The 13,125-nt window shown below is 31.4% G+C and overlaps 1 protein-coding gene across 7 annotated transcripts; it reads right to left on the minus strand.

Moving 5' to 3' along the window:
* Nucleotides 1–3,216: 3,216 nt before the first annotated feature.
* LOC148272687 (uncharacterized) lies at nt 3,217–8,937 on the minus strand. 7 transcript variants are annotated; one of them, XM_088239718.1, is made up of 7 exons: nt 8,617–8,937; nt 5,888–6,016; nt 5,712–5,800; nt 5,448–5,599; nt 5,041–5,213; nt 3,866–3,992; nt 3,217–3,441 (listed from the first exon to the last, which is right to left on the minus strand). In XM_088239718.1, exons 4-7 carry the CDS (start codon nt 5,536–5,538, stop codon nt 3,380–3,382), a joined length of 453 nt encoding a protein of 150 aa, XP_088095844.1. In that variant the 5' UTR covers nt 5,539–5,599; nt 5,712–5,800; nt 5,888–6,016; nt 8,617–8,937; the 3' UTR covers nt 3,217–3,379. The 7 variants fall into 7 exon arrangements, with proteins under 7 accessions (XP_088095844.1, XP_088095840.1, XP_088095838.1 ...); XM_088239714.1 differs by having other exon boundaries at nt 3,866–3,989; nt 5,131–5,213; nt 5,681–5,800; XM_088239712.1 differs by having other exon boundaries at nt 5,681–5,800.
* Between the last annotated feature and the right edge of the window lie 4,188 nt (nt 8,938–13,125).

The following is a 13,125-nucleotide window of genomic DNA, read 5'->3' on the forward strand; positions in this document are numbered from 1 at the left end:
TTGGCGGCCATTTTGTTTTGTTTGACAACATACGCGTAACGTTTCTATCGGATGCTTTTATCGCTGTGCTCGGCTTTGTTTGTAAATAACTTAGATATTTACGTTATAATAAATAAAAATCGACAATGGTGAATTGCAGTAGGTATGTTTAGTTACAACAGTAGGAGCGTCAAAGGTATTAAAGGAGTCAGTTTTCACAGGTAATTGATTTCGAATATTTTTCTTTGATTTACATTGATTTTTGGAATTTATTATCCCGACACGTGTATTATGTTGCTTAGATTTTTTTCTTATATCAACATGTTTATTTAAGATACTATTTTTTCTCAATTTAGAGATTCATTTGTGAATTAAAGTATGTTAACTGTTGATAATGACAGTTGATTACGGGCAGTACGTCGGGGCCGCACTAGGCATCCATATAAATTTTGAGTCTTTATCGAGCAGAAGTCGATTCAAATTTTACTCGAAAATAGCAACGTTAACCTTAAAATCGCATCTTAAATGACGTGTCCAAATTTCAGGCCACCACGACTCGCCGTTTCGGAGATGTGACGGACAAACAAAAAAATTCAAGACAGGACTTGGGTTTCATGAAGTTGGGATTTATGTCTCAATAAATGTAAAATAAGTAAATTGTGAATAAAATGAATAAATAAATAAACGCACACATGTATTTTTAATTTTGTAAAATAAATATATAGGCTAATTATAGAAAAATAAGTTGGAATAACTCTGCAATAATAAATACACAGGTACATTTTTGAAAGTATTTAAAATGCAAACTAATTTCAATTTGGCAATTCTCGACCTGAGTACGGCTCATTGTTTTGCTGCGAACTGTAGCTAACTTAATACCCAATAGTCATAGAATGGTTTTCCTACATTTGGGCTCCTTCACAGCTTGGCGCATTATTACTCTGAGCAGGTAGCCAATATTTTTAATTTGCAAACCATTAAAAACATATTATAAAAATAAATTTAAAATCCGAAAATTCTAACAAAACAAACAATACGTATTTTTTTAATCCGTCAAATCGTCGTGATCTTGGAATAACGACATTTGTGATTTTTTTAAACTTAACCTGAAAGCGGTTAAAGAATCTTTTTTCATAGTTAATGTCACAATTTAAAAAGTACAAAATTATGTCATTTGGTACATAGGTTAATTATATATATTTTGTTTTTTTTTTTTCAAAAAGCTGTAGGGTCCATAGTCCATAGTCGATCACACACGCGTGTTAAATTAGTTCACCTTAAGTAGACTCATGACCGACGATGCAATGTCATCATTTTCTATCGAACCCAATACAATTTATATTACAACTCTAGCAATATTGCACATAAAGACGGGATCGTCGCCCTGCAGTACATTCACATCGTCCCTACCATGAAGAAATGAACTACAAAGGAATAAATCTATAAAGAGACCACAGGACGCAGCCAATATCAGTCAGTCAGTTCAGTTCACGTCAGACCAGCTCGACGACATCACACAGTTCCAGCATGTAGTTCAAGTGCAGTTACTTCAACCCATCATCGCCGCTGAGATCGTGCTACTCAACCAAGTGCTGTATCTTATTCGCCATGTAATAAATACGCATTAAACACCAACCTCGTGTCTTCTCTGTCAATCTCTAACTGGGGTAGGAACTCCAATCAAACCCTCAACTACTTATTCCTACAAAGCCTTTATTCAACCACATCCGTTGTTGTTCTACGATAGTAAAAAAATGAAAATGCCTGAAATATTTTAGGGACCATTCGCTACCAAATAGTACTTTTTATTCCAATTACAAATAAATCCCGTAAAATAAACCACCACTAGAGAGAGTGTAAGTCGCAATAAGTAGGCCCCTAAATCGGCAACCAGCCCTAACACTTGTTATGGCACCTACCCCTGTATGATCCTTATACAATAATAACAATGATAATATAAAGTGCTCTGAAGAGGGGAGTCTTGGGGGCACCGAAACACCGAACTAAATAAAAACACATTGCACGCGGGGGATTCGGGATTCCATCATCCCTTGTAAACTTAGGGGATGAAGTAGGGTGACCAAGATAAAAAAATAACAAAATGCATGAGGGTTTTCAAATTTTTATTTTATTTATTTTCTTTTCTTTAATAGTATACTAAATTAGACTTAACTCTAATGAACCAGTGAAGGTTCCATTTTATACTACATGCTAAGGTTATCAATGAACTATTTTTATTGTTTCAAGTACAATAATATTATAAGGAAAAAAAAAATTAGTTTAAAAATTAAATTTAAATTATGTTTACAGTTTCTTGTTAGTATTAATATTTATGGAAATAATAAAAATTAAGAGAAGATTTTAATCTAAAGGTAATTAATATTTGTAATAATGGTTAACAACCTATTTATCTTAACCAGCATTTAGTCATTTTTGTAGGAAATAAAGTCAAAAGTTTGAATATTCTTTATTTTTTATTTCAACAATAAACAATTACTAGGCTCTAAAAGTCTTCATTTCAATTATTCCTCTTTCAATAAATTGGCAGGTGTCAAAACATATTTGAACGTTTATGTGGCTATAGGTGATATCTTGGCTTTTAATATCGGATGCCTCCTGAGAGCCTTAACCACGCTTGCCTACTTTACAAGGCATCAGGTTCTCGACGTTCTAGATGTCCACAGCTGACTGTTCGTCGGCAGTTCATCTCAGAACAACGGGACGCGACCCTGACTTGGAAGGATGCACGGAAGCTGGCAGCTGTCAGAGTTGCCTGGATTTTGTAGGCATCATTTGCTCGGCGAACCATCGATATGATAAAATTTATATTTAAAAAAACATCCATATTAAAAAAAAATCGGATGAATAAAAAAGAAATTATTATTGTTTAGTCTGCTAAGGAGTGGATCAACAGACGTCTCCAGGAAATCCTATCTTGACCCAGAACTTCGCCTCGTCATAATCATTTTCAAACCAAATATAAATAAGAATAAAATGGAATGAAAAACAAAAAACAATCAAACAATATCCCTTTTCTCCGTAAGAGTCGAAAGGATAGAATGCCATATCTTCGCATACAGTCCTTGTTTACTCTACATACATAAATCGCCTCATACACGCACGCCGATTATTCTGACTTTTGACATGCTCATCAAGTGTTGGTTTTAAAATGAAACTAAGATGATAGTAAAACTTACATGCTGATTGAAAATTAAAATAAAAAAAACTCTGTTTTTTATTTTATTTTTATGTATTTATTGAAAAAAAATGTTGACAAAATAAGTAAAAAATGATTCTACATTTTTTAGACATAAAATCAATAAAAAATGACCCCATAAAAATCTCAATACTGCTATTTTGTGTTAATCAATTCCAAATAGTAATTTATGTTTATTTAAATTTACCAGGTAGAATTATTCGGACGAAACGGCACTACTATTGGGATTCTGCTCCTCGGAGAAACTGAAAGATACAGTAAAACATGTTTACATGTATGACGCTAAGTATTTTAGCATTTAGTAACAATAGAATTCGCAAATTCGCACCAAATGAACAAATTCTATAAAGATTTAGATATACTTATTAAATAATAAACTAAATAACAATCAATGAAATGAGCTGTAAAATATGATATAAATTTTTACGAGCAGCTCAATCACAAATGTTTATCGATGTCGATTAAAACTCCTTAAGCGACTTTACCTGCGCGATGGGAAGATTAATTTACTGTGGTAACGTGGCCTAAACGCCAAATATCAAAACGTTAAAGTTAGCGCGGTTTGAGTTTCTTATTTAATAATATTAAAACAGCATGGTTAAATTGTAAAAAAGTCAAAAATTACATTATACTCGTATTATTAAGCATAAAACTACATCAATATTTTACCGGCTACTATTTGGACATCAGCTTGGATAGGTTCAGAAGTAGTCCTAGAGTGTCTATTGAAGTACGCTGCTTTGTTTTTCCTGTTTTCAATCAGCATTTCTAATTTTTTCAAAGCTTCCTTATTCTTCTTTACACGAAAGGAAAAAAAAACATCACTTAACATATGACATTTTCTTTTATGTACATAAAAGCAAAGGGACTGCAAACGGAGTATTGGATATTTAAATTCTACGTTCGTAATAAGCATGCATAAATTTACCCAAACTTGCTTCTGTACTTTGGATAATATTTAGTGTTACCTAAAGGTATTGCATTCTAAATCAAAGTCCAGATATGCTTAACTAAAAATTTCTGAATCAAAACACAGTTTACTTTAAGATTTAAGTTTTTTTTTAAATGCGATTTATTTATTAACAGAAATATAGATATAACAAGAAAAATAATAACGTATCCCTAACTCGACGAGGCCAAGGGCCCTGTGTTTAGTTGGAATAGAGCAAGATGCAGTGGCGGATTTGCCCTAAGGCCTAGTAGGCCCAGTAGGCCCAGGCCTAGGGCGGCCAGATATTAGGGGCCGCCAAACGTGGCAAAAAGTATTATTGTAATAAAATACGGGCGTACGCGGGGAAGGCGTTTTACATATACGAAAGAGTTTTACATTTTTTTGGAGGGTCAATTCAGCGTTTGGAACTCCTTCAAGCCCATTTTACCGTCAAAAATATATCAACAACTCGTTGGTCAGCTCGTACAGATGCATGCAAAAGTTTACGCGATCGTGGAATGAAATCCATGGAGCGTTAGTTTCCATCAAAAATGACGCACAAGAGAAGAGAACCGTGACATGCGAAGCAACAGGTATTCGTTTGAAACTGGAACGTCTTGAAACGACTTTGGTGACTGTTTCTTGGGGATTTTTACTGAATCGCATCAACTTGACAAGTAAAAAACTTCAGAGTGTGGAAATTGACAATACCATTGTCATAGAGCTGTTTAATGAACTGATATATTTTATTGGCGAAACAGGAGAAAATTGCAATGATTTCAAAAATAAAGCCTAAAAATTGTCCTATGCACAGGAATATGAAAGAGATTTTCGACGCAATCGGAAGCGTAAGCTACTTTCTGGTGAGACTAATACTGATGAATAGATGCAACAATAGAATGATCGGGAAAACCTCCAAATCACTACACTTGAAATAAGTGGCTGGTACTACACGGCCTAGGGCGGCCGAGACTGCAAATCCGCCACTGGCAAGATGTCTTACTTGAATATCATTAAGAAGTCTATTAAATTCCTCTTCTCTTCTTGGAATATGCACGTCAATGTCAACTAATTTTGATTGAGAATCTGAAAATAATCTTTAAATTATAAAGCAATCTGTAAAAATATGACAAAGTTAACAATGGCAGAGCAAAGCAGCAACAATTTGAAAAAAATACATTGCAGCCTTGCAAAGAAACATACGTATTTCATAAACTGCACTCAAATCTGGTAATCTAACAATTGATAATCATCAGGCCAGACTTAAGAGATTTACATATTTTTTAATATTTTGTTATATAATCTTTAAATTGAGTTTACCATCATCTGACACAATTTCATCTAAAGGATCACCCCTTTTTAATATTTCTCTTTGCAGTTTTATTTTATCAACAATATCCTTGATAGTCATTATTTCGTGATAAATAATATCTGTTTCTTTTACATCGGCTTCAATTTCTGCTCGGAGTTGCCTATCGGAAATATTCGAAAGGTATTTCATAAACAATTATCAATTCGCATTTTACACGTGTATCTGTTTTGATGGGACTTACCTGGGGTAATCTGTCAACTTAAAACTGTTACCTTGTATAATCCTAACAGAGTCAACCAACGTCCGTAGTTTGATGCAACATTTTATTAATTGATCTTCTGTGAATTGCTGCCCCCAGTATCTTTAATCAAATATTCATTAAAATATATAGATTTCTATAATCCTTGAAACGGGATTAGTGTTTTGGGACTTATTTTTTATTCAATACCTTTTGTCAGAAGGTATAATTGATAATGGTGGATTACTATTTATGTGTTCAACATCTTCATGTAAAAAATAATCTTTTGCTGTATTAGCTTCAATAACATAGGTTTTTGAACTTGCGTTTGAGAGGGCGCTAAAACATAAAAATATAATAATAATATATTGGTACATATTTATCTTTATCTATATAATTCCTCTGTACGTGTGATGTCACCGTACTCCTCCTAAACGGCTTAACCGATTTACGTGCGGTTTTCAGAGAAATATAGATCTTTGCGCTGTGCGTGTTCGTAGATATTAAAATCTTCATTCGAGTATGTAAAAAAAAAGTTAGGAGCACAAATTTGAGGGAAATGCATTTGCAAAAAAATGGAAAGATGTTGTTTTTTTGTGTACAAAAAAAGTTTGTTCTTGAATGTTTACAAACAGCATTTGTTTTTTGTGGATCTCAATAAGATTCTTTCCTTAAATTCTTTATGATTTCTACCCATTTATTTCTTTTTATTAGATTTTTGGTAACACTAAAATAATATTCAATTCAATACATTTTTAAAAATCGTATTCCTACATAAGTACACCCGTTTGTTGGTGAGACAACCGGAGTTTGACGTTTGCAAAAATAATGCCATTTTTTAAAAAATATTTATTTTATGTTTTGGAATTCAACCATAATCAAATACATAAGTACCTACTTAAATTGAATATTTTGATATTAATATTTTTTACTTTTGGAGTTCAATCATAGATTTATAATTTGAACCAGTAAGTGGAAAGTTCGAATATCTTAAAAACTATTGCGGAACCAGGCAGACAACCAGGCAGGCAAGCCAACGTTCAGGCAGGACAACGTCTGTCGGGTCCTCTAGTAATTTATACAATACCAAAATTAAGCCGCGATTATTCTCATTATCGAATTTTTGACATCCAATTAATTTTTATAAAAATAAAGGAAATGACTTTTGTTTTCTGATCGCAGATTAATGTATAAGTACGTATTGAAAAAAATGCTAACATGGCTGATTTGCATATTTTACAAAATAAAAAAAAGGTTTTATTTGGAATAAACGTACGCATGAACGTTGTACGGTTTTACAGTATTTGACAATTTTGTATGTACAATCAATCGATCTTCAAATATATAAAATAAAAAAGCACGACCAGATTCAATTATTAGATTTTTGTTAAAATATTTGAAGAATGGTACTGAAAAATGGAAGATTGTCATTAGTTTTGTTTTATTTTTTTTAATTCATTTTAATTTTTGTAACTCACACGCTGTGTACAGTAATAAAAAAATACTGGCCCAGTATCATTTTGCTTTGTATGTCGATCAATCGGATTATTAGTCAGGCATCTCCAAATCATAAGTTCAGGGATAATAAGTCAAATACACAACTATTTTAATAATTAAGTAAAATCAAATATTGTCGATTCGTACATGATTTTTGATTAGTGATTGTGAAGGTACATTGGCAATTTGTCTGCTTTAATAATAGTACCTACATTTGAAATATTTATGAAGTGACCTAAACTATATTAGCTTTTGATACTGTAGAAGTTTTTTGCAACTAAATATTTTGGTAGCAATTTGCAGTCATCTAAAGAATGCATCAAAAGAAAAGAAAATTGAAAATTGCATACTAAGGATAGTCGGACTTATCTGATCAATAAACTGAAAGACCGATGTTTCGATGCGTGTGTTGCTATTATTTCATCATCATTCCCTTTCCGCACCTAATGGTGCATAGGGCACTGCATTGGTACACCAATCGCCGCGTACCTTTTTTTTTTGCGAGAAGGAAAGATGATCAGTTTTACGCTCCAGGTACCAGTCCAAGGACTATGAAATATTTTAATGTAAAAACACCATTTTATATCAACCATGTCAGGAATCAAACCCGGAATGTTATTATTTTGAAAAATTAAGTCAAGCTACAAATTGTTATGTATTAAAATCAATTGAGTAATTATAGACTTCATATAGTTGGTAACATTGACATATTAATGCCTAGATGCGCCCCATAGAATAAAATATTTTTAAAAGAAGTGAGACGAAAACGTACCCATAGTTTATACGTTTCTTTATACTTGGGCGAAATTCAACCACCATCCATATACTACCGAAAATTTGAGGATACTTATTTTTGGAATATAAAAAAGTTTGTATTTTTACATTAACAATAAACATTCGTTTTCGGTGGATCGCAATCAGATTATTAGACTTATAATTTCGACCCATTTATTTCCATTCACTTAATTTTGGGGATTGCACAAATAATATTAACTCACAATTTTATCGTATTTTATAAACGTATTCCTATCAGTGCAGCCGTGTAAGCAAGAAGAGCTTCGCAATTGCGCCGCTAGGCGTAGTTTGACGTTTACAAAAAACGATATTTATATTTGAGTTGATCACTTATGAACAAATATTTAACAATAAAAAGATACACAATATTTTTTTTAATGTTTAAACGAAAGGTTTTTACACGCTTTCATGACAAAATAAGGCATTTCGGTTCGATTCTTAACGTCACGCCTTGCGGTCAAAGAACGACTAAATATGCGTTTAGCACGACTGAGCGTTTGGGCATGAGTTACTTGTTATCATTTTTGAGGGCTTAGGGCATGTCTATGTACGTTAATATGTCAATGGTTGGTTTTTAGTTTAACTTTACACGTGATGATTGTCTTACGAAGCTGAATTAAAAAAAACTGTTTATTGAAAATACTTACGGAATTATTTCTACATCTGAAAACGGTGATTTCAGACTAGAGTGATAGCTATTACTAATCATACTCACACCACCCGAATTAACTTGTTTTGAATGACTAAAAATTTTACTTAAAAACTTATTAATTTTTTTCAGCGATTTATTGCTACTTGTATGGGAATTATTTTGAGAAGTTCGATCCGTCATTTTTATTGTTTTTTTTTGTGTTTTACTTTTATTAATTTAATATATTTTTAGTCTTCCCATTTTCCCGTTTTTTAAGTCAACTCGTTCATTTATGTTGTGGTCAGCTATGGTGCAATAAATTCGAACATTTTTTTTGACGTTTTGTTTGACAAAACAAGTTTAAAAATACGAAAAGAATAAAGTGTTTGAATATAAATTAATAAATAATTAACTACCTAATCAAGTACGAGTACTTACGTACCACTTTTGTAAAGCACCTTTGTGGTATTTTATTACGAAAATGGTTGGTTATAAGTTCACCATATTTGTATTTTTTTTAAATACGCAAAATGATTAAAAAGTAGGTAATTTAAAAAATTACATAATTGAAGTATTTTTTTTAATATTTGTTTTGCAGAGATGAAATTTTTTAATCCGTAACTAATGGTGCATAGGGATGTAGATGAGATTTTATTATATTTTGCAGAATTCACAAAATTAAATTTAAAAAAAATCTAAATACCTCTAAAATGTAGAAGTTAAAATAAATTGTTGAATACAATTGAAAAATACAGTAAACCTTTGTGTGTAAAACAAATCTGTTTTAAAAAAAAAAGTCCCTCCGAAAAATCTCTAGTCATAGGTAACTAAAATTATATCATGTAATAATGAATAAACGCTATTCTGTGGAACTGAAAAAGATATAACGGCTTTATCTCTTTTAATTTCTATAAATCAACAGAAAGAAAAATGTAAAAAATATGAATGTTCGAACATAGCAGGAATGGTAAATGTTACAAATAATGTAATTAGTAATAAAATTAACTCAGTTAATAACAGGCCGTAATACTTTAAAATACTTAGGCTTCTTTTTTATCTTTTCAAGTGAACTTTTTGACTCAAAGATTAATAACTATTTTTGAAATTATAATTTTATGTTCATAACTGTGAAATACTTAAAATTTAGCTGTATAAAACAAATAATTAAAATTCCCATTTATTTTGTATGTTTTGGTCACCCTGGGTATAAAACACAACAGCTTGGATGTAATCCCCGGATAAATTATGGTCATCTGATTTCTAAGTGGAATATTTGATGTGGTGATGTGCTATATCGAAACAATTCATTTTTAAGCGTTACTTTTTATTAATATTAAATAAGTTAGTTCCCTTCTACCCTCAAGTTTAAGGGAAGCCATATTTTTTTATGTTTTTGTTAGAACTCCAAACATTTGTCTTAATATAAGGTTGTAAAAAAAGATTTCTCATGTTTTAGGGGGAAATTTTTAATAAATCTTATATTTTCTGTAGTACCTACATACATCTCGTTATTTTATAATATTTTTTTATGTTTTGTAATATTTTTACTTTGTTTAAATATACTTTATTTGATAAAAATAATATGCTGCCACAAAAATTATGTTTGTGTGGTTCAATAATTGCGTCGTAAATAATTTAGCATAAGCCCTTGGCAAAAAATGAGTATTTCTTTTTCACTTTCAATCACAGTGGTTAATTACAGTACTGCCCATATTTCCTTCTCAAAAATGTTTACCCTCTCTGTTGCAACAAATTTAGATCTAAATAACTCCCTAAGGAGGAAATCCAGCCTGTCTACAAACATTTGGACATGCTCAAAACATTGTTGATTAAATCTCGGGGGTTTAATCTAATCCATGTCAGCAAAAATTTGGACAGACTTAAAATTGTGTTGTTAAAATCTTTAGTCATTTACATAATTTGGATTCAATGAGGAATTAAAGTGGTTTTTTGAATATTTTTGTAATAAGTTACGTAAACCTTGACAAAATAGCTTGTTTGTTTTGAAACCGGTCGGTGAAAAATAAAAATTAGTGGTTAAAAACAAAGTTGTTTTATTTATTTTATTTCATAATTATTGTTCGCTGCTGTGATTATTTCGGTAAAACATTTTTTTGTCAAGGGTTTTTTAAACCGTTGATGTATAAATAAATAAATAACTTGTATCAGTTCTTCAGTGTACCATATAGAAACTTACTAACCATAAAGTTGTCAAAAATATAAACAGACCTCACGAGAACTGTACTTAGAGTCGTGAGCCATAAGATGCACGCGAGTACAGCCGAACGTAATCCGAGACATCCCGATCGCAGAATTCGGCTGAGATTAAGTTTCGGTCAATTTTTTACCCAAACCGTAACCACGAACGAAACTCGTTTTACTGGCCGAAAACGAAACTTCGGTCAATGACTAATAACAATCCTATAATTGATTAGTTGTCTCACAAAAACCTGTGACTTTTAAAGTGGTCCATTTTAATTCATTTTTCCATACATTTTCGAGAAACTCCGCCTTACAATTAATTGGTCTAATGTTTACTGCGTGTAAGAAAACATTTTTTATATCAAATTTCCCTTGGCACTAAACTTCTCTATTCTTTCAGGGAAAACTGTTATTCCTACATCACATCGGTATAGAGAACACGCGTTCATACAAGATCATTAAACGTAATTGGTTAAGCAAATTAATTGCAATAAACTATAAAGTCTCCCCTAACACTGAACTTGGATTAAAAGGGGTAATTATTCCCGCTCATGTGCCGTGTATCACATTAAGATATCAAATTATATTCATTTTAGTGTGATCTTCAGTTTAACTATAAATTGAGTACACAACGTAACATTACATAAAATAAAATAAATCATCATACCTCATTGTCATCATCGTTCCATTTCCGCACCTAATGTCCATGTACTTGTAATTTTCTCAAACTGAACGGTTTGGGTAGGTAGGAAGAAATTGCCTTAAGGCAATGTGCCCGCTCTTATATATATATATATAAACTGTATATTTATTTTTATTTTTGTTTTAATTTTAATTTATTAAGGAAAAACAACAATTGTTATATAAGAATACAAAATATAAAAAATAGTACATACATCCAGTTAAAGTTTTTCACAAATGTAATGAGAGAACATGTTACACAGTAAAGAGAAAAATAAAATATTATAAAAGACATGAGAAAAAAAAGAGCTCGTAAGAAGGTTAAGGGATGAGGAAATAGAGTGGAGGAGTGGAGGAGAGGGATTTCCATAATATAGTTGACCAATTAAAAATTTTGATGTTATAATAAAATAAACATAATTAAAGGAACATAAACTTATTACACACTGACAAATGTTTCATTTTACAGTGTTTCAAAAAGTTTTTTTTTGAAGTCACTAAATTTTGTATTAAAAATATCGAAATGGGGACAATGTAAATAAAATTTGGAGCAGCTACGATAAATAAACGAGTTTTGAACATGATTTTTTTGGGCAATGAAGTATAAAAAAAATGTACAAAAAGTGTTAAATAAATAAATAATGGTGCATAGGGCACTATTATTATTATTATTCTTTATATATAGTATTCATCGAATCTCTTATAATCTTCAATAAGTAAATTATGACCAAAAAAATATAAATCAATAAAATATAAATCATTGAAGTATAAATCAAAATGAGTAAAATAAACCTATCAAACAAATTTATATCAAAAAACTTCGAAGGTCAAAGATCTGGGCATCTCTTTTGTGAGTTCCCTGACATTTCATGATCAGATCGAAACAGTTTGTAGTAGTTCGTTGAAGATGTTGGGATTTGTCTTGAGTATTGCCAGGGTTTTTGGTAGTGCACGAGTACTGATAATTCTTTATAACTCGTCAGTGCGAAGTAGACACGAGAGTGGCTCGATGATTTGGGGAACGTGTGAGTTGAAGTACTCTCTTATGGTGGAGAGGGTTCAGAAGAAATTTATTCGGTTTCTCTACATGAGGGAGTGCGGATATTATCCATGGCTTTACCCTACTGAGTTCCTCCAGGGTATGCTCGGTTACAGTAGTTTAAAAACCAGAAGGAATGTGTATTTAACTACGCACTTCTTTTGATTGTTAGGCGGTAGGTATTATTGACAATCCTGAAATTATGCGAAGCATTAACTTTTATGTTCCGGATAATTACCTTAGACAGCGTCAGCATAGACTGTTGTATATTCCAATATACAGGACCAACCTACCAATGGTTATGCCTGCTGGAAGAGCTATCTCTATGTTAAACAATATTACTTTGGACATTGACATTTTTCACGTCTCCGAGGGAGTTTTTGTTACAAGATTCTCTTACTTTTTTTACATATTATTCTCTGGATATTATGTATAATTATGTGTTATTTTTATATATCCCCAATTTTACCTTATAATTTTAATTATTTCTATATGTAAGAATTAAGATATTCCGTTTTGTAATGTATATATATGAATAAATAAAATTGAAAGTTGAATATCAGACCGACGCTAAATATTCAAAGTTAAAATTTGCGGATCCTC

Source organism: Micrasema longulum, unplaced genomic scaffold (genome assembly GCF_059751315.1).
Source record: "Micrasema longulum isolate JH-2025_06_02 unplaced genomic scaffold, ASM5975131v1 h1tg002229l, whole genome shotgun sequence".
Taxonomy (NCBI): Eukaryota; Metazoa; Arthropoda; class Insecta; order Trichoptera; family Brachycentridae; genus Micrasema; species Micrasema longulum.

Bases quoted from the DNA above. Each gene is read 5' to 3' on its own strand.
- LOC148272687 (XM_088239712.1), bottom strand. From the start codon at position 8,801: ATGACGGATCGAACTTCTCAAAATAATTCCCATACAAGTAGCAATAAA. The intron at 6,017-8,616 runs GTAAGTATTTTC...TTTATGTTTTAG, and splicing joins TCAGATGTAGAAATAATTCC to CGCCCTCTCAAACGCAAGTT. The intron at 5,600-5,680 runs GTAAGTCCCATC...TATTTCCGATAG, and splicing joins AAGTTGACAGATTACCCCAG to GCAACTCCGAGCAGAAATTG.